Genomic DNA, 20,148 nt, shown 5'->3' with positions numbered 1-20,148 from the left:
TAATGTTAGTTACTTGGCTATAAATCCTATTCTGATACTAATAAGCACATACGGCCAGACCACGCACAAGCAAACACACGCACGCGCACACACACACACACACACAACACACACACACACACACACACACACATCTTGCACAGCTAGCTGTAACCGGCTAGCGAGCCTGTTGACGACTCGAGTTGACACCCTCCCCAGACCTCGGCAGCAGCTAAGCTGCACAGTCGACATGGCAAGAAAATATCGCAACAATTTCCTAAAGAAAGATGAAAATCTTCCAAGTCTTTTGGAATGAGTGAGTAGAATCGAGACTAATCATCTATCTGCCCTGTTATAAACTAACTCTAGATGCTGAATATGTAGTTTTAGTCACATTTATGACGCATAGCTATGGTTAGTTGTAGCTAACACGAAGGTAGCTAACATTAGGCTAACAAGCTAACCGCTGCTAGAGGGAGGAGTAAGGTTTGTTCGCTAGAATGTTAGCCTTCTGTGTTCAGTCAGAGAAGAGTATGAGTTATCTGCTTCTCGAAATGTGATAGAAACACAATCTTAGTGGGATTCTTAAAACTCCGAACTCAAGTAAATACATGTGCCTGGTGGGTGCATGCAATTGCAAAGCATTTGGGTTGCTGGTTAGTTTCGGATGCTAGCGTTACATAATCTCGCTGTTGCAAGTCAAATGGTGTCACTGCTTCTGCTCTTTCTCCAACGTTATCGTTTCCTTGACCAGTACACGAGATACTAACTAATGTTCTTGGTAGTGTACTGGATTCATAACGACAGCTACATTTCGAATAATGACTATCATGACCTACCAATAATAACTTTTAGATTATTAAGTTGTTTTGTTTTTTTAAATCAGACGACGTTTGCTCGCTAGCCACCCATAGCTTAGCTTGCTAATAGTGAGCTAACGTTACCTACAATCAGCTAGCTAAGGCATAGCCTCATATTAACGTTAGCTACAAATTATTGGGTGCATAACCAACCATTCAAATGGTTACTGCCAAGATAGCAAACTATTTGACCAAAAATAAAATTGTTTGTAGCTTAATGTTTTGTAACTCCATTAGCAAACGTTAGCTTCATAATAAGTTAGATTGCGCAGAAGAACTCGGTTGTTAGCCTCTTCAGGACCCTTTGTCCATAGTCATAGTGGTTAGCAGGTTCTAAGTAGGCCACAAAGCAGTTGTTTTGATCCTTCTCAGACGCTTGTTTTCCCTGTATCTTACAAATATGTGCTTTATTTATTTATTTGTTGTTTTGTGTTACGGCTGAATACCGTATACCAGCGAGTAAGGAAAGCCAAATAACACTTTCGATTATAGATTTATAGTATAGTGATTTATCAGTAACGTTAGTCCCACGAGAAAGCTACTTTGTCATCCCACTGCCTTTAATGCATTTATCAACTACAGATGCACTCATACACAACCATGTTTTATTAATACACTTAGATAATGTTGAAATTATATCTGATATAATAAAACGATTAATTAGCTAATGTTAATTTGACTCGTATGCACAATAATTTAAATTCCAATTGGTGATTGATTGCACAATTTTAATTTTCATTGTCTTTCTCTTTTACAGTATTCATCACGCGATGTGATACAAAATCCACAATGTGTGAGGACATTTAAGAACAATTGAGTTCGGAAGAAAAATTCTTGATTCCAGTGGAATCTTTCATATATTATTATTAGTTTTTTTTTTCTCTGTGTTAAAGCTTAAATACATTTACACCCACTTGTCCCATCAACATATAACCATGCCAGTGCAAGCACCACAATGGACAGAGTTCCTGCTGTGCCCCATCTGCACACAGACATTTGAGGAGACTGTTCGTAGGCCCATCAGCTTGGGCTGTGGACATACTGTCTGCAAGATGTGCCTGAACAAGTTGCACCGTAAGGCCTGTCCCTTTGACCAGACAGCCATCAGCACAGACATTGAGCACCTACCTGTCAACACAGCCCTGTTGCAGCTGGTGGGAGGCCAGGTAAGACTCCTGTTTGTGTTTGTACACTTGCTTGGCTATTTACGACAAAGATCCTGTGTTGATTATTTATTCAGAACCTTTGCTGATGCTAACATGTGATGAAGAATAATAGCTCTTGGATGTATTTCGAACAGTTTGATACCATTCCCATCTTGACATTATAATGTTTTCTCTAATAAGTGTTTATGGACTGTATTCATCTGTTACGTAGTAGCTATTACATGATGCACATAGCTTGGAGATTCCTTTTATGAGTCATACAACAGTCATTGAGCACTGACTTTAATTTTGTTGGTTTACTGAGTTCCGGGGACAATCATTAAACCTATATTTCTCTGAGACGGTGACTGACCAATAGAGTGATGCATAGCTAATGGGGATTTGGCTTTGTTGGCCAAGTTTCCAGGTATACACTCATAATGTCAGTGTATTGACAAGGAGCCTGTTGTGTTTCTGATATAGTCATGACTGTGATGTCTTGTCTCTTAGCTGAGTGCCTTGCATGTCTGTGCTCCTACATATTAGGATACAATGTACAATAAAATGAATTTCCCCTAATCAAAATGGAAGTTGTTGTGATAGCACTGTACCGTTGTTGTTAGGGATGTGCGATATGGAGAAAATAAAATATCACAATATTCTAGACCAAATACCTTGGTGTCAATATTGCGACAATATTGTAAGGTTGACAATTGGTGCTTTCACAAAATATTTTTTACAATACGATTTTAGATAAATAATCATCAATAATGTTGATTTAATGACTAAGTGGGTAAATAATAGAAAAGCTAGAATAGTCTGGTAAGTTCAGAAAATTACATCACTTTACTGTAATGCAGCCTTTGAAACCAGGAAAAGACAACACTTACTATATTAAGATACCCAGAATCTAATACAATATCTAGTCTCATAACACAATGTCAATATAATATCGATATATTGGCAAGCCCTAACTGTCATTCATTAAAATAATCTAATTCATCATTTGAAATGCCCAAGAGCTGCAGGTTGTTTTGGTCAGTATCAAAGCCAATGGTCTAAAGTGAAGATGGTTATTTTGATTCTTTGGTTGATAGTTTCATTGGATTCCCGGTGGTTATTTAAATCGGTCCATTGCAAAGCTTGGAAAAGGAGGCAGCTACAAAGCGCACAGGTCAACCTAAGCATCAACATAGAAACATGATAAGAAATGTTTCACTCCAGTGTCTTAGCTCTATTTTAAATAGTGATTATTCGCATTGTCAACTGGTATAAGGGCATTTCAACAAGTTACAACATGCGGAGAAGGGAGTGCAATGCAGTGATTTTTAAAATGTGAAATCTGAATTTCCTGTTGATTATATGTCCATACCTTTACCACAGTGTAGGTAGGTCCAGTGAAAACTGCATAAGTGGAGCATACTCTAGTCTTCACTTCTCACCACGCCTCCAATAGGACAATAATAGCTATTTAGGACAGAGGGCAGTATACATTAATATTGCCTTTATTCTAAATCTCTGGTTTTGTTTCAGTAGTATGTGCTGTTTGTAGATGTTTGCAGCTTAAACACATTTCATACATTTGACCATACCATTTAACTAGGTCCCCTTTATGCCAAAATATACTTGCACACTTGTACTCACAAAGAGGTATTTCAATATTAATTGCCACACTCAGTTGTGTCTAGCTTATTTAGCCAAAACATTAGACAATTAAATGAAAATAGTGACTGTGTGGCTTCTGTTATTTCTGTGGGTTGTCTTAATTATTTTCCCCTCTGCGTCCTGCTGCAGGTTCCTAAGGCTCAGCCAGTTGCCTTGATTACCAGTCCAGAGGACTCGCAGCATTATGAAGAGGCCCGGCAGTGTGTGGAGGAGCTGGCCCTCTACCTCAAACCTCTCAGCAACACCAGAGGTACTAAACACACACACACACACAAATGCATGCTTTTTACTTTTATAGTTTTCTCTACCTTTATAATCAGTTGACACTCATGCTGCCTTAAAAAGAAACGCTGGAGGTTGTTTCTAAGGTGGGATGTCCATTACTCAATATTCTTGACATTCAAAGGGTTTAAAATAGAGAATACTGCTGCTAGGTGACTGACAATGGACATGGCCTTGTTTCCTTTTCAAAAATGGTGTGTACATTTTGTTTGCATGTCAGTGACATGGCAGGAACAAGAAAAGGGTAGAAAACAAAAAAGAATTATAAAACTGAAGTAAATTTATTATGTACATTAGAAGTACAAATTTTGAGCAATTTCCTCAATCATTGGTCAAGGTAATCATTGAATATGATTAAATGAAAGAATGAATTGTTAATTGATAGAAAACAAGAAAGATTGATTAATTATGGATTAACCGTCCAAGTATGTAGCAAATTTATTTCTTGTTAAAAACAAAAATTTTTAGGTAGTTCATTAAAACGAGGAAATTGATGGTTACGTTACGTAGAAATGCTTAGAATTGCTGCAGATTCTCCCTCTCCATCTGAAATAATTCCAAAACATTTAGCATAGTAATTCTGTTGAACCTACAGGCATTATTAGAGAGCAAACATCAGAGACATGCAGGGTGCTTAAAACAAAGCCTGACTCATTCTTGTATCAACGAAGGTGTGTGTTTTGCTTAATGCAGTTTCCTGTTGCTAAAAGTTGTAAAATGGGATGTAGCCATGGTAAACTCTTTTAATGTGGGGTACAACTACATCCTCCAAAATAATCTGAAAGTTGAGTTAGGAGCTCGCTAAAATAGTTTCAACAAAAACAACTTTTTTTCACCTTTTGTTAAGGTAAGATTGACTGCATTATTTTTAGCTTATGAACTGGCAACTGAGAGTGTATCCAGTGCAGAGGTGGGTGGAGTAGCCAAAAATTGTACTCAAGTAAAAGTACTGTTACTTTAGAATAATATGACTCAAGTAAAAGTAGTCATAAAAATAATTACTTGAGTAAGAGTAAAAAAGTGCATGATGAAAAAACTACTCAAGTAGTGAGTAACTGTTGAGTAACGTCTGATTTATTTCTTAACACAAGCATCAACCAGACCGACAAAAATACAAAATAATCATATTTAGGCAAATTATAGTCCATCCAATCAATAAAATAAATTAAAATTAATTTAATTAATTTCCTGGTTTGCGTTGCCTTGGCGACGTTTTGCTTCTGACGTCTTTGCTACGACTGTAAAGCTAACCTGTCGCGCTGCTGAAACGAGTATGGTCACAGGACTGAACAACGACGTGTGATTGGTTAAGCACAGTCACGTGGTAGAGCCTTCCGCGGAAGACTCTCTCTCTGTCAAAATAAAACATTAAAATGAGACGTACGCTGGGGTAAAAACAATGAAGCGTAGTAACGAGTAACGAGCTCATTGTAGCCTGATGTAGCGGAGTAAGAGTACAGTTTCTTCTTCACTAATCTACTCAAGTACAAGTAAGAGTAGAGTGATTTAAAACTACTCCTAGAAGTACAATTTTTTCAAAAACTTACTCAAGTAAATGTAACGGAGTAAATGTAGCTCGTTACTACCCACCTCTGATCCAGTGTTTACCATTTGTCCTGTCTAATCTCTTTCCAGGTGTGGGCCTGAGCAGCACGGCCCAGAGCATGCTGAGTCGACCCATGCAGAGGAAACTGGTAACTCTGGTCCACTGTCAGCTGGTTGAGGAGGAGGGTCGCGTTAGAGCCATGAGAGCTGCCCGCTCTCTGGGGGAGCGAACCGTCACCGAACTCATCTTGCAGCACCAGAATCCACAGCAGCTCTCCTCCAATCTGTGGGCCGCTGTGCGTGCACGAGGATGTCAATTTCTTGGCCCGGGTAAGTTGTTTTCCATCAAATGCGAAGTGAGTCAAGCAAATTCCAAGACGTATATCCTCTGTAAATGTTGGCTTTTGGCAATCCGCTGTTAGTCATGGTTTTTATGTTTGTGTTTTTCCTTCCCCAGCCATGCAGGAGGAAGCTCTAAAGTTGGTTCTTCTTGCTCTAGAAGATGGCTCTGCTCTGTCCAGGAAGGTGTTGGTTCTCTTTGTGGTCCAGAGACTTGAGCCACGCTTCCCGCAAGCCTCTAAGACTAGCATAGGCCATGTGGTGCAGCTCCTCTACAGGGCCTCCTGCTTCAAGGTAAGTCACTGACAGAGCTAGAAGAAAATTTCAAACATCATTTGAGGCAAATTGGATATGTCAAGTGGTGCCCGCTTTCTCAATTTTAGAGCAACCCTTGCTGGGAAGTTACCTGAGGTGTTCTTTTAATCATTGCTAATCCAAAAGTGTGTTTGGTGGTAATTCGGATGTTCTCTGTAAAATAAGCCAAACAGAGCTAAAACTAACAAAAAAATTCAACTCACTCTGTCCTTCTTTCTCTGTGGCTACCAAGGTGACCAAACGTGATGAAGATTCATCTCTGATGCAGCTGAAAGAGGAGTTCCGTACTTACGAGGCTCTGCGGCGCGAGCATGACTCTCAGATAGTTCAGATTGCCATGGAGGGTGGGCTGCGCATTGCACCTGACCAGTGGTCTTCTCTGTTATATGGAGATCAATCTCACAAGTCACACATGCAGTCTATCATAGATAAGGTGTGTGAGATAAGTAAATGTTTGCTTTTGTCTGTATCTCGTGTGTTTGTTTTGACATCATGGTACATAAAAGGTATAAAGGCTAGATTTAGTGACTTTTCAGACCCTCTTCATTTCTAAAAAGCAACTAGTAACAATTTCAGACTGTCAGCCAACACAACCACTAATCTTTATGCAAGTGAATTGTATTGATGTCACCAATATGGGTCATCTGGCAACCTTTAGCAACTTTTGGAGTTAGTGCCAGCTACTTTTATTGGAAAAGAGTTGTTACTTGTCTGTTATGCTATACGTTGTTGTTTCTTAGCTCCTATATCCTAGATAGAGACGTCCCGTCTGCCCTAAACCTGGCAAAACATTTACTCTGTTTTTTTTCCTGCTTCTGGCATAGCTGCAGACCCCAGCGTCTTTTGCTCAGAGTGTCCAGGAGCTGACCATTGCCCTACAGAGGACCGGAGACCCAGCCAACCTCAACAGACTGCGTCCCCACCTGGAGCTATTGGCCAACATTGATCCCAGTCCTGGTAAGAAACAAGCAGACTTCAAGAATTTTGGTTTTGTGAACAATGTAAGGAGTAAGTCAATTACATGCAGTTTCATAAGCTGGAATGCAAACGGTAACCTTTGCATCTTATTTGCCCTCTCTCGCACACATTGTGTATTGTCCCAATATATCTTGTCTAAAAAATTGGGTTACAACAAGCAGCTGGGATGCAAAAATATGTCGGGATATGTCTTGGCCAGAGCCCAGCTGTTGCCACACAGTTTAACTGGCCACCAAAACATTGTTTCCCTTGTTAGATTTTGTCTCACCCCAAAATATTTGGGTATATATGTTTTATCAGACAGATAACTACCATCAAATCAAGTATTTAGATTAAAGTCTGTTTTTCTCGTCTTCTGTTTCCCCAGATGCCCCCCCTCCTACATGGGAGCAGCTTGAGAAAGGGTTGGTAGCAGTGAAAACAGTGGTGCACGGCCTGGTGGACTTCATCCAGAACCACAGCAAGAAAGGAGCTGACCCTCAACAGGTTAGTTTATCCATTGGACCACCATATCTTGTATCTTGCTTTATTAATCCAGGCTACACCCATGGGAAATTAAAGTCCTACCACCACCATAATTTAAACAACAAATGAGGGAATATATTTTGAGAGAATGGTGTTTATCGCTTGTAGAATTCCACATGACAAGCTGTTAAGGCTTGTAGTGCTGTGATGTTGTTTTTTCTTTGATTTGTTACACATCCTTATATCCACTCTGAGGTATTTGATTAAAAAATGTTGTGACAATGGATTTTGTCAGTATCACCCAGCCCTAACTGTCATGTCTAATATCACCACTATTGAGTGTTAAAGCAACACAATGCAACTTTTCTCTCTTCGGTCCCCCTGAAGGTTGTCTCAGCCGCACTATCTATAGTTCCAATGTGACAACCTGTGGGAGGACCGAAGAGGGAAAAGGTGCATAGTGTTGATTTAAGCTCTGTTTGTTGTAGTGCTAGGCAACGTCCTCAAATAGAGTTTCACCATAAAAAGTAGTGTTCTCTACTTCAGCAATACTTGATGTCTCAACCATTCTTGATGTCTCTCTATAGCCTCCTCAGCACAGCAAGTATAAGACATACATGTGTCGTGACATGAAGCAGAAGGGAGGTTGTCCTCGAGGAGCCAGCTGCACCTTTGCTCATTCTCAGGAAGAACTGGAGAAGTGAGTCTGAATAATATCAACATCTGGCTTTTAGATTAGGTATTGTATTTTCTCACCACCCAGCGTTTCTTATACATTTTATACTGCATTTCATGTTTGTCAGGTATCGTAAAATGAATAAGCGCCTGGCAGCTCGCCTCCCTGGCTCAGGAGGGCTCATGCCAGATGAGGGCCTTCCTCTCGATGTAGCAGTGACCCGGAAGCCTTCACCCCTTACCAACGGTAGTGGTGGACACTCTTTGCCCCAGCTCATTGCCCGTGGCACTGACACAGTCCCATATGAACTGTTGCGTAAACCCATGAAGATGGATGGAGGGAGTCCCAGTGCTCCAGGATCACCACCTGATGGGTCAGTATAACATTTTTATTAAAATAATCGGCAGCCAAAGAACAGGCAACCTGTGCCATGAAGTCTGCAGATTTTTCTGATGGGTACCAGCTGATTGCACTGTGCAGGGTTAGATGCATCCTGAAATATAGTTTAGACCCAAACATGTTTTTGAAAAATTAGAACTTGGACCTTAAGAAATGATGCATTACTATAAATTAAGTTAAATTGAGATACTTGCAGTATTCATCGAAGAGAAGTAAATTGTATTTAACAGTATGGCTTGTTATCAATGAAACGTTTAGAAATGTACCCCACACCCTTTTTTGTTAATGTACAGTATTAACCGTGGGGTGTGGTATCTCCTTGTAATGCTGCATTTATGAAGACTGGAATGTGCATACACATTCCAATCAATTAGCCTTTCTTTCGGTCAACTTCCCCTATAATGGCAAATTTTCCGTAATGTCTGTTGCTCTCCGGACCTCTACCAAGTGCAAACAATAGTCGGTATTCAGTTAAGTACATGGTATACGGTATAGTATGGTATAGGTCAGTAGTTGCTCATGGCGTGTCTGCAGAGGAGAGGGTGAATATTTTTGTTCAATCTGTAGAATAATGTTTGAATAAAAAGTTAAGGACAAAAAAACTGTCTGCAGGTTGACAATTATTTATTAAGCATCATCAACATTGCAGTCTCTGCCACATACCGGTAGTTGTAGTTAACTGGCATACTTGTTTTTAGCCTACTGACTATGAGCCTGTTAAATTTTCTTTAATCTGACATTTATTCCTGTAGCATGGACCCTGGGCTACCCAAACCTGGTATGCCTCTGCCACCTCATGCCATGGCCCACCAAAGGATGCCAGTAGACCACCTCTCTGGGGTGAAGCACATGCCTGTGGTAGCCAGAGGTTCACCAGTGTATACCCAGCCGCCGCACCCTGAGATGTGCTATGACACCCGCCCACCACCTTCTGCTTCTCAGTATGACCCCCCACAATACTCCACAGGTAGGGCTCAAGTAAACGGTATGATGCATAATGAATGGTCTCCTGTGTTTGTTACTAATGAAAATGTTTTTTACTTTATACTTACAAATAATTTAGGAAAATTATATTAATAATAGCTTGCTATTTTCTTCTCAGGGTACCCCTACCAACAACCACAACAGTATGTCCCCCGGGATTACATGCGTAACCCTCCTCCCCCCAGTGAGTCAGGACCCCCTTATCAGGACCCCTACCCTGGCTACGGTCCTCCAGATCGCCCCTACCAGGCCCCTCACTCTGGTCCACCTTTCTCTTACCCTCATCCTCCACACCATGACCGAGGTCGCCATGGGACCTACACTGGCCCACCACCTCCCCCACAGCCTTACCCATCTCAGAGGGATGGCCTGGTCAGAATGAGTCCCGCACCTCTGGATATGCCCCCCCCATCAGCAGGACAGGCTAACTCCCTTTATCACCAGGAGCCCAGTGCCCGTGATAGATACCCTCCAGATGGCTATTATACACAGAATGCCCAGCCTCCACCAATGAGGTCCTATGGCAGGGTGAGTTTGTTTGGATTGTGCTGTTCTTCTATGTGCTGTTTGCCTTCAATTCTTTGTGATGCCAGCCTAGTTTCAAAACACTAAAATAAACTCTAGCCGTTCAGCTGCAATATTTTTGTGTTTGTTTCGCAGGGGCCATCATATAGTGGTTCACAGCCCAGCCTGGACTACCTGCACCGACGTCGGCAGGAGCTGTTATCCCAGCTGGAGGAAAGGAAGGTCATCTCCCCTCCACCATTCGCTGCCTCCCCCACTCTTTCTCATCCCTTTCCCAGTGACTACCCTCCAGAGGTTAGCATTATGTGTATCTCTGAAACTGGACCAAATCATACACAGGCATTAAACTGTAACATGTGATACATTTAAGTATTAGTGACAGCACTCTCTCTGTTTGCAGTATGGCGAGGAGAGCTCCAAAAACATGGTGAAATGCAGAGAGCCTGACTATGCAGGGCAGTACTCTCCCTGGTCTTGTGAAACCATTGGCTCCTACATTGGTACAAAGGATGCCAAACCCAAAGACGTTATGGTTCCTGGTACCATGGACATGATGGTGAGTTGAGATAGATAACTGTTTTTAACCATGTCAATATTTGAGGTGGGAAAATGATGTGTTGTGCTTCCTTTAATCAATCAGCATTGATGCACAAAACCTGAAGGGGACTATAAACTTGATGTCTAAGTGATTGAAGTGCAAGCTAAGTTATTTTATTAGGTGTGTTTGACCAAGGGTAATTCACCAAAAGAAACACAAGTAAGTGTTTGTCACGTAAAGAAAGAAACATGTTGCCCCCTAAGCCTTTTCCTCAGATCTCTCCATATCCTAACTCATACTCTCTATACCCTGTGACTGGCAGAATGCTGAGGCTAAGGGTCTGAGGGAACCATCGCTGGAGGCTCCTCGGAGGGGTGCAGAAGTCAAAGATGATGACCCTATTATCCCATTTGGCCCCCAGCCTACTGTGTCACGCTTTGGTGCCATCTCCCGCACCTCAAAGATGGGCTACCAGACCACAGGCCCTGTGCAGGCTATGGCCTCCACACCTCAGAACCCAAGCTCTAAACATATGGCCATGTCAGGTAAGAAACAACATATTAATGTATAATCCTATTGATATTGAGAGTTTGATCTCCATCTTTTTGTGTCAAAATGCATAAGTCAAATTTGAAATACTAAAATATATCAAAATGATTCAAACATAAAGGATCTTGAATTAAATTGGATGTACATACATATACATTTGTACCATGTGGCTTTTTATACTATAATCATGTGCAATATGTAAATCGACTAGGGTTTTAAAATAGTTACTTCAGTACAAATTCAAAGTAATGTAGAAAGTTGTCTCTCCATCCTACCTGGACTCAAAGTTCACGGAGGTTGCCAGGCTGAGACCACAGCATCCACAACAATGGCGCTTGTCTCACATAATCAAACGTACTTCACAGCACAGCGGAGCAGCTGATACTGGCTATCTCTGTACTCAACTGAAAGGCTCACTTTTTTGGCTCAGTTACAGAAGGAACCACTAAAAACACATCAACCTCGCCGTCCTCTCCACCCAACAGATAGACTTCCTAGGCTTAAAATAACAGTAGGAACTACTAAACACGATCCTCTCTTCTCAATTTACAGCGTCCTCTCTTGGCTCAAGATAACTCACAGTTGTCGGCTACGGCCGCTGAACAGGCTACATGTTGTAAACAGCCGTGGCCAGCTTGACTGGTCCTCCGGTAGTGTTAGCCGTTAGCATGGTGACGTTAGCCTGGATCCCTTTACTGGCTGTGTCTAAATTGTTTTTGCAAGTAACCAACTCAGATACTCTAGCTATATAATTCAATCTGAGTACACAAATGTTGAAATTACATAAAATGCTAGTTCCTAGTAGCCGTGATAAATTAGCCTGAAGCTAAGGCTTGCCTGTTCAGGACGAAATTAGCCAACTCGGCATCTTTCAAACATATCTCCAATATTTACCTAGGGTTTTTTTCTGGTCACGCAACTGTTAGAAACATGCCGTGTTTTTTTAGGTTGGGTAGACTCTATCTCCATTGAGCCTGTTAGTTTGTTTGCTGCTTTGATGGCTGTACTACAGTCCAGCTGTAGCAAGCTGGGTTTACGTTTTTACAGTTATATCTGGCAGCCCTGCCTGGCAGTTGATAACACACATGCCAAAACAAGGAGAAAATACTGGCATTAGCATTGTTTTTAGAAAATTTCAACCTAGCATATTTCCTTAATATCTGACGATGCCTTTTTGGATTTATTACATTAAATATATTACATATTGGACCTTCAACCTATACATATTAAACTTTACTCATTTTGTCCACACTGACCACTCTTAACTCTTAAACCAAACCTTTGTAACATGTCTATTTTACCTAACTGTGTTTTTTAATCATTACAGTTTGCTATAACAAAAAAAAACTGACAACCATTTTACTACCTCAGCAGAATACACATATGGGAGCCATGGAGGATGGGGTGGAGCTTCATACCCATCCCACCAGACTGCCTCCTCCTCTCAGGGACATTTCAGTGAGCGGTGAGGCCTGCAGTTGTTTTCCTATAATCTTATGATGATAATACTTATCAAGCTTTAAGGAAAATATCAGAAATGCATGTGTGAAAGTTCTTGACGTATAGAGATAATTGCAAAGCAGTTGTGTTCATGTCTTACGGTATCTCACCCTTACAGCCTACCTATGGCAGCCACAGACAGAGAACAGTTAAAGATTGAGCTGCAACAGGTCAACCAGCAGATCAACCAACAGACCCAAATGCGAAGCATGGAGGTGTGTATGCTCTCTAACTAACAAGTGGACCTAGAAAGGTCTGGAAAGTACAGGCATTGACTTGATAATTTCTACAAGATTTTGAATTATTTCATTGTATAAATTGTTTTTAAATGCCAGAGGAGATGTATTTATGTCTGCTATCATTTTACATAATTGATGTGGCACTTTGTTGCGCAGCCTGGACACCAGTTAAAAAAAAAAAAGGTTCAATCAAAATAAAAGCAGTTGGTAATCATGCTGCCTAGTCATTATCAGAATATTAGCAACACTGAATTATCAAAAACAGGTTTTCCATTTCAAACTGCACTTCTTCTGAGTATTCCCAGAAATTTCCAAATTGCACAATCATCCTCTTCACTTCCTGCCTCGCCATTACAGGCTGCCAGTAACTCTTTACTGCTGCAGAGGGAGGCCAGTGCATTGGCAGGCCAGCCTGGGCAGCCCGGCCAAGGCCAGGTGTCAGTAGCTCAGCAGCAGGCCAAGTGGCCAGCAGGGGGCGCAAGTACAACAGCAGTCTCCAGTGAACAGCTAAGCATGGAGCTCCACCAGGTGGAGAGAGAGATTGGCAAGAGGACCCGTGAGATGGCTTTGGTAAGGGGGGTGGTCTGTTGAGCAACAAAAAGGAATGCAACAGTCTAACCATGTATGCTGAAAGAAGTTGGGATCTGGGGGGGAATTATTGATTAGGGGAGGGGATACTTCAGGGCATCCCACTAGGGCCCCAACAAAATTGATACTCAGTCTGTTACACCACAATCTCTGGACAATGCACGGGGTAATTTAATTTTCTTTTCTTTAAGAATCCCTTTAGCTTCTCCTGTGGCAGCTGTGTTACGCCACCATTAGTCTATGCCCTTGATGTTCAGCTTCCGGGATTGCTCACGTGCAGCAGGAAATTCTGCCGAATGCATCTGTATTCCGTTTCCTTCCGCTTTCTTGGAATGTTTTTTTTTTGGGGGGGGGGGGGACTTTTCCCTTTTAATACTGACAGGGGATAGACAGGAAATGGCCGCAGGTCTGATTTGAACCCGGGCCGCTGCAGGACTCAGCCTACATGGGGCGAAAGCTATTACTGGATGAGCTAGAGGCCGCCCTGTATTGGAATTTAAAATTAAGTGGATTAATGAGGACTATTATTAACTGCTCCTCAGATTGCTCCATGTTAAATTGAGACAGCTAGCTAGACTATCTGTCCAATATGAGTTTTCTCTTGCACGACTATTTTGCAGCGGCTCTGTGCTGAGTTTAGCACCGCCCATGACAATTCTGATTGGTTTAAAGAAATGCCAATAAACCAAAGCACATTTTCCTCCACTCCCGGAATGCTATTGATAGTAGCCAGACCCTCCTTCAGCGCACTTTGGAGGAGAGTCTGGCAAAGCGTGACTATACCACCAGATAATACACCTTATTATGCCACTAGTGCTATGTAATAGTTCAGTTGTCTGGGCCATGGCTCAAGTCCTAAAAGATAGCGACTGTGTAGAATTCAGTTGGATCAATTAAGCACAATGTTTAGTCAAAAACAGAACTTTTCAGCAACTAAGTATGTTTTGTCCATCTCCAAACCAGGAAAACCAAGTAGCCCATGAGGTTCAGCAGTACAAGATGAAAACAGAGAATGGACAACCAGAGCACAAAACTCAGCTGGAAGAAATCTCCCTGGCTCTTGGGTGGGTAAACACGTACTTGAACATAAATGTGTATATTCCCTGAACATAAATGTGTTTTTATCAAAAGCCTCCCAGTATTACTTGTTCTCACTTGTATGTTGGTTTTCTCTGTCCTTAATTCAGCGAGGTGTCAAATGGCTCCAGCAGTCTGCAAGAAAGTGCAGTGGGCGGGTCCATGCTGTCACTGACCAATAAGACGTCTGCAATGAGTCTGTGCTCTGATCCAGGTGCCACTGGGTCAGAGATGCAGAAGAATGGCGTTGTCCATTCCTGCTCTTAGGCAGTACACACTTATACACACACACACACACACAGACACACACAGACACATACACCCATGCACACACTCAAGATGCTCAATTGAAAAGCATGCACAGGCACACATACACCCATTCTATTTAGAAGATGAGCAGTATCTGCCGTGATATGAATTTTCTTTCTTTTTGTTCTGTGAATGAGCTTTTTTTTAATGACTTTCCTTGCCTGGAAACCAGAGCATATGATAACATTTCTTGTGTGTTTAATTATTTTCTTTTTTTTTGTACTGGGATTATAGATTAACAAGGCTCACAATAGATATATCAGGAAGAGACAATGGTGGTGATGTTGACAGTTGTACCGGTAATATTGTTAAAGGATAAGCCTATTTAATCCTTAATAAACACAAAAAAACACATTTGATCGATCCTCTCCCGATAAGAATTGGTTTTTGTTGTACCAGAATACATGGAGATGAAGGGTTAGATACAGAGGAGCAGATTAAAAAGCACTTTCACATGCACTCTGAGGAACGTTTCTTGCAATCTGGCGATCTATGAAGGTATTGTAGGAAGCAGCAGAAGTGTGTCACTTGGTTCTCAACCCCAGAATCGTAAAAAAAAACAAAAAAAGTGGTTGCCCAGATCAAGATGGTCTGAGGAGGGAAAATTGGTATAATATTTCACCAGTATTCAGCTGAAATGGAGATGCAAGGTGTTTCAGAAATCACTTTTGCACCACATGTACGTCCTCATCTGCCACAAGAAGTATGGTTTTATTAGTGCATTTTATGAACACATCATATGTCTGTTTCATACTTGAAAGCAGTATATTATATATTTAATTGAAGCATTCTGTTTTAAAGATTGCAACAAGTGTTTTTGATAATAAGCTTTCCACGTTTTCTATAAGGGAATCTACTATGTGCTTCTCTTGGTTGTGATGTGACCTAATGTGGTTTGGTTACAATGCCTTTCGCCTGTGCTCCTTAAGGCTGCATTCAGTCCGATTGCGTTGTGAGATTTTTCACGGCAGGCTCAAAACTGTAATTTGTTTTGGGTGAACGCATACGATCAGGCTGAGAGGAAGGACATCTTTCTGCCTTAGGAGTCAGGCGTATGAGTATCTTTATAACATAGGGTAAATAAGGATTTCCCTCCTCAGAGCTTCTCGTCTCGCCACTCAAAAGGCCTCCCCATTGGGATTATCTTGTCATTTGTTCTCCTAACTTCTATGAAGTTGCCTTCCCTTGTTGTTGTTTTTTTGTTCAATTTTATCTTTTCATGCTTTACGTTGTTACGATTTGGGGTGTGTGGCTTACCTAGTGAAGGCTTTATAGAGCTTAGCTGAAAGCGTGTCCTCTGTCATGAAATGGTTAAATTTCAAGTGAAACTCAGACTTAAGGTAACTATTGTAGCGTTTTTAGCTACACAGTACATTTGAAATCATGTTTACAGCCGAGGACATTTGTGTTGGTTACGAAGGGGTGAACAAAACAAACGCAAATAGCAGATTTGATGAGTTTGTTCATATCGCATTGAGTATATTTAAGCATCTTTATTGGGGAGTATAACAATATCCTGTTTAGTATCACATTTTCCTTTTCACACCTTGATGTCATCATCACCACCATTACCACTGTTATTGCTCTTCCTCCATCATGTAAATTGTTTACTGCTGATGCTCAACATGGAGCTCTTTGCCTTTTGTAAACAATCGGCGTGATTGGCTACAGTTTTACAGCTCTGCCGAGAGCGAGCGAGTCCTTGTGTTTGAACGGTTGGATAGAGGAGACGCTCTGGGTCAAGTCATTTACGTTTAACGTTGAGCCTTCGTTTTGGTCAGACGAGGGTACTGAGAAACTGACCGTTTGACAAATCCCTGATAACCGATGAGTCATAAATAAAGATACAAATGTTTTGTGTCTCTCATCTGGGTTGTTTGATGGGCATCTCTTTCAATTTGTCAGCGCCATGATAGTGGATGTTTGGGTTTTTCCTTTTTTTTTTTTTTTTTTTCCTACCACACTTCAAGCCTCTGGCTGCTCCTTGCTACATTTATTATTTAGGTACACAGCTCACTTATACATATGAGTATGTATACATACATTAATATACTAAAGCACTATTAATGTGCCACCTCTTATTTTACTCGCTCAGCATTTATATTAAATGATCTCTACTTAGAATCAGCAAAATGTTTTTGTTTCTTTTCGTTTGACTTGTTTTCTGTCCACTGGTTGCCAACACAGACATTATCCTTTCCCAGACGAAGGACTTCTGTGCGCATTGTGTGTTCACTTAATCTTTTGTGTTCAAACAAAGATGTTCTTTATAGACTATGCTTCCGAAGAAAAATTTATGGAGACGTTTGTGTGTGCTAGATTGTATTGTAGAATTTACCCTACTTCTCTCCCCCCCCAACAACACCCTGCCCCCCTCTCAAAGTGTGCTGTACTGGGTGATAGTTCTGAGGTATTAGAAAAGTGTTGGGTTTTTCCCCCCCCTGCCCCCAAGAGGATATTCAGGAAGTCTCTGATGATAGGTTGGCCTTAAATCCTCTGGTAATGCTCCTTTACATTGTCTGCTATGGGAGTACGAGGCAATCTCAAAATTACTAATTAACACTGAATTGGCATGATAGAGAGTCCTACTGATTCTACTCTACTGGACTCTACTGTAGTAGATCTCCCCTCCCTTTTGAAAATGTCATGTAAAACAGCAACATGCAATAATGCAAATCTGTTGAGATTTGAAGCAAAATGTGTTTTTATTTTTTTCTAAGGAAATGTTGCCGTAGCTTGGTTTGTAGTTCTTTTCTCTATCTCTTTTTTTCTGTTTCTGACATAGTTGAGTGAATTTACTGACCTGCAAGTCTTACAGTCTTTAATGCATCATCTGATCTGAAAAAAAGTCAACAGCTAAGAGTAAGACATTTACACACTAGTTTGGTTCTTCTTTGTCAAGTATTCACAAGAAAATCGGCCCACCGACTTAATTCTGCTGTAATGTCATCAATTGGCAACACATGGTGTTAATTTAATACAACTCTCTAAGTGCAAGTCAACCAAAACTACCAATGCTGATTCTACCTGATAGGTCCCTGCAGGTCTGACTGAGCCTGGAATGGCTTTAGATTATAGAACTGACATACAAGGATGCATGGGGTGGTTTACTGTGTAGTAAATAGCAAAGATGTTCATTTCAATCTCCTGTGTGTTTTTGTTTCTGAGTGGAACTGCTGCCTCTGCCCCTCATTTACATAACCAGTTATCCCCTCCACTCCCACCCTTGACCACTGAACTCTGTTACTGCTGTTTGAGGCTCACATTTTATTCCCTGACTTTCTGGGGAAATTCGCAAATGGCTATTTTATATGATTACTCCCTTGTAAAATATCTCTTAAATTAAGGTACAGGTTTGATTTCAGCAAGAAAAAAAGAAGTTTTTATATGTATATTATACTCCATTAAGGAATGTCTAGAATTATCTTCCTCCAATGTGGATGTAGCCATTATTACGCCATTTTATGACTTTGTAAGAGAATTCACTGTGTGAAAATTGGTTTGCATTTTTGTATAATACAATCTGCTTTTTTTTTTTTCGTTTGATACGAGAGGGAGGTCAAACTGGAAGTTTGAAGAGAGAAAAAAAAATGAACCTGTGAAATTGAGAAAACAAAGTGTAACTTATGTACAACAGTGATTCTAAGCTGAGGGGAAAAGATTAAATGATATTGCTAACTCGGGATGTTTGTGTCATTGCTTTAATTGTTAACAGAGATCAAGAAAGTTGGAAAAGCTGTAGTTGAACATGTCTTTTTTAATTCCCCCTGACCTTCGGCCACTTTTTGAATGAGAGAAAATTAAGTTTTGGGTCAGTGCACCTTGACAACATTGGTGTGTTAAGGGGGCAACAGATTTAACCAGAAGAAGTTTCTGCTTCTCATATTAAGTGACTAATGAGTATATTTTTACCACACCAGCACAGACTGAAAAAACATCTCATGCATACCACATCATATAAATTCAGGGCTTACTTGCTGTCTTGGTGAGAGTTGGCTGATAAGATCTATCCCACTTATGTTGGCACTGTAACAGCCAGGCTAAGCTGTTTCTTAGCTAAGCAGCTGATGTAGCTTCATATTTATCATACAAACATGACAGCTGTATCAATTTCCTCGTCCAACTCTCAGCAAAGAATTAAAAAAAAGTGTATTTTCCAAAATGTGGAACTATTACTACTTTAAGTAAATCCTCTGAATACGTCTTCCACCACTGACATTCAGTAATAATCGTCATCTCATTATTATGAATGGCCCGGCATACAGACATCATTTGAGTCCAAATTAGTATATTTTCTCTCAAAGTAAAAGTGTGCGTCTGCCAAAGGCGATACCAAATTTAAACTTTGGAAGTTTGTAAAATTTCATAACATCCAAAACCAAAATTAGCAGGCATTAGTTAATTATTTCGGCAGTAAATATACCTTGTGTTACTCCACGTTTGTTGGATCCCAGGACACGTCTCCCACCGCGCAAGTTCTTTGGTCTCCTATAGTGTCTTCCTCCTCCAGCTAGAATCCCAACACCTAAAAAAGTTTGGAAGAAAAGGTAGTGAAAATGTCAAACTTATCAATATGATATTAATTATAATAAATACAAGTTGGAAAGGAATGTAAGACATTTACAATTTCTTTCTTAATGTTATCTACTACACGCTCCTGTTTGGTTGACTTTGGTATTGTAATGACTTCATTCCAAGAGTAGTACGAGAATAATACTACAGTGACAGAAATTTGACCAACAAGTTTATTTTTATTTGGATAGTGAAAGTTTTGACTGAGGTTGTGCATGCATTTTGTACACACACACACACACACACATATATTTATAATAATAGAACAGAAACACTGCAACAGCATCTAAACCTGAACAGATAGGGCAAACTAAAATGCCAATACAGTTCCCCCTTCCTTGTCATTGATGGATCCTCCAGCGGTTGCAGATGTGAGCAGGTGTGCGTCCATACTTCTGTGCCAGGGGGGTCGCACTGACCCATGGCCAGAGGGCAGTTGAAACGCGATCCCCTCCTGACGGCAGTACTCCATCAGCTCATTGGGCTGCTGGTACGGATGGTACTCCACCTGATGCTGTGTGCTGTTAGTTGATATAACAATGCTTATTCTAACAAGCCAACAGTCCAGATTTATGTGACCCAAATTCTCTCATAACTACGTCTATCCCCTTTTGGACAA

The 20,148-nt window shown here is 40.8% G+C and overlaps 1 protein-coding gene across 5 annotated transcripts; it reads left to right on the top strand.

Moving 5' to 3' along the window:
- Positions 1–135: 135 nt before the first annotated feature.
- rc3h1b (ring finger and CCCH-type domains 1b) lies at positions 136–18,640 on the top strand. Of its 5 annotated transcripts, none has more exons than XM_032531795.1 (20): positions 136–295; positions 1,597–2,005; positions 3,779–3,899; positions 5,567–5,806; positions 5,934–6,109; positions 6,363–6,563; positions 6,955–7,087; positions 7,476–7,594; positions 8,161–8,273; positions 8,377–8,622; positions 9,401–9,615; positions 9,751–10,160; positions 10,293–10,451; positions 10,558–10,713; positions 11,018–11,240; positions 12,619–12,709; positions 12,863–12,959; positions 13,341–13,553; positions 14,535–14,635; positions 14,759–18,640. In XM_032531795.1, the coding sequence occupies exons 2-20, from the start codon at positions 1,775–1,777 to the stop codon at positions 14,913–14,915; spliced, it is 3,402 nt and encodes a 1,133-aa protein (XP_032387686.1). In that variant the 5' UTR covers positions 136–295; positions 1,597–1,774; the 3' UTR covers positions 14,916–18,640. The 5 variants fall into 5 exon arrangements, with proteins under 5 accessions (XP_032387686.1, XP_032387684.1, XP_032387685.1 ...); XM_032531793.1 differs by having other exon boundaries at positions 14,532–14,635; XM_032531794.1 differs by having other exon boundaries at positions 12,616–12,709.
- Positions 18,641–20,148: the final 1,508 nt, after the last annotated feature.

This window comes from Etheostoma spectabile, chromosome 12 (genome assembly GCF_008692095.1).
Source record: "Etheostoma spectabile isolate EspeVRDwgs_2016 chromosome 12, UIUC_Espe_1.0, whole genome shotgun sequence".
Taxonomy (NCBI): Eukaryota; Metazoa; Chordata; class Actinopteri; order Perciformes; family Percidae; genus Etheostoma; species Etheostoma spectabile.
This window is presented reverse-complemented; position numbering and strand designations above follow the sequence as displayed.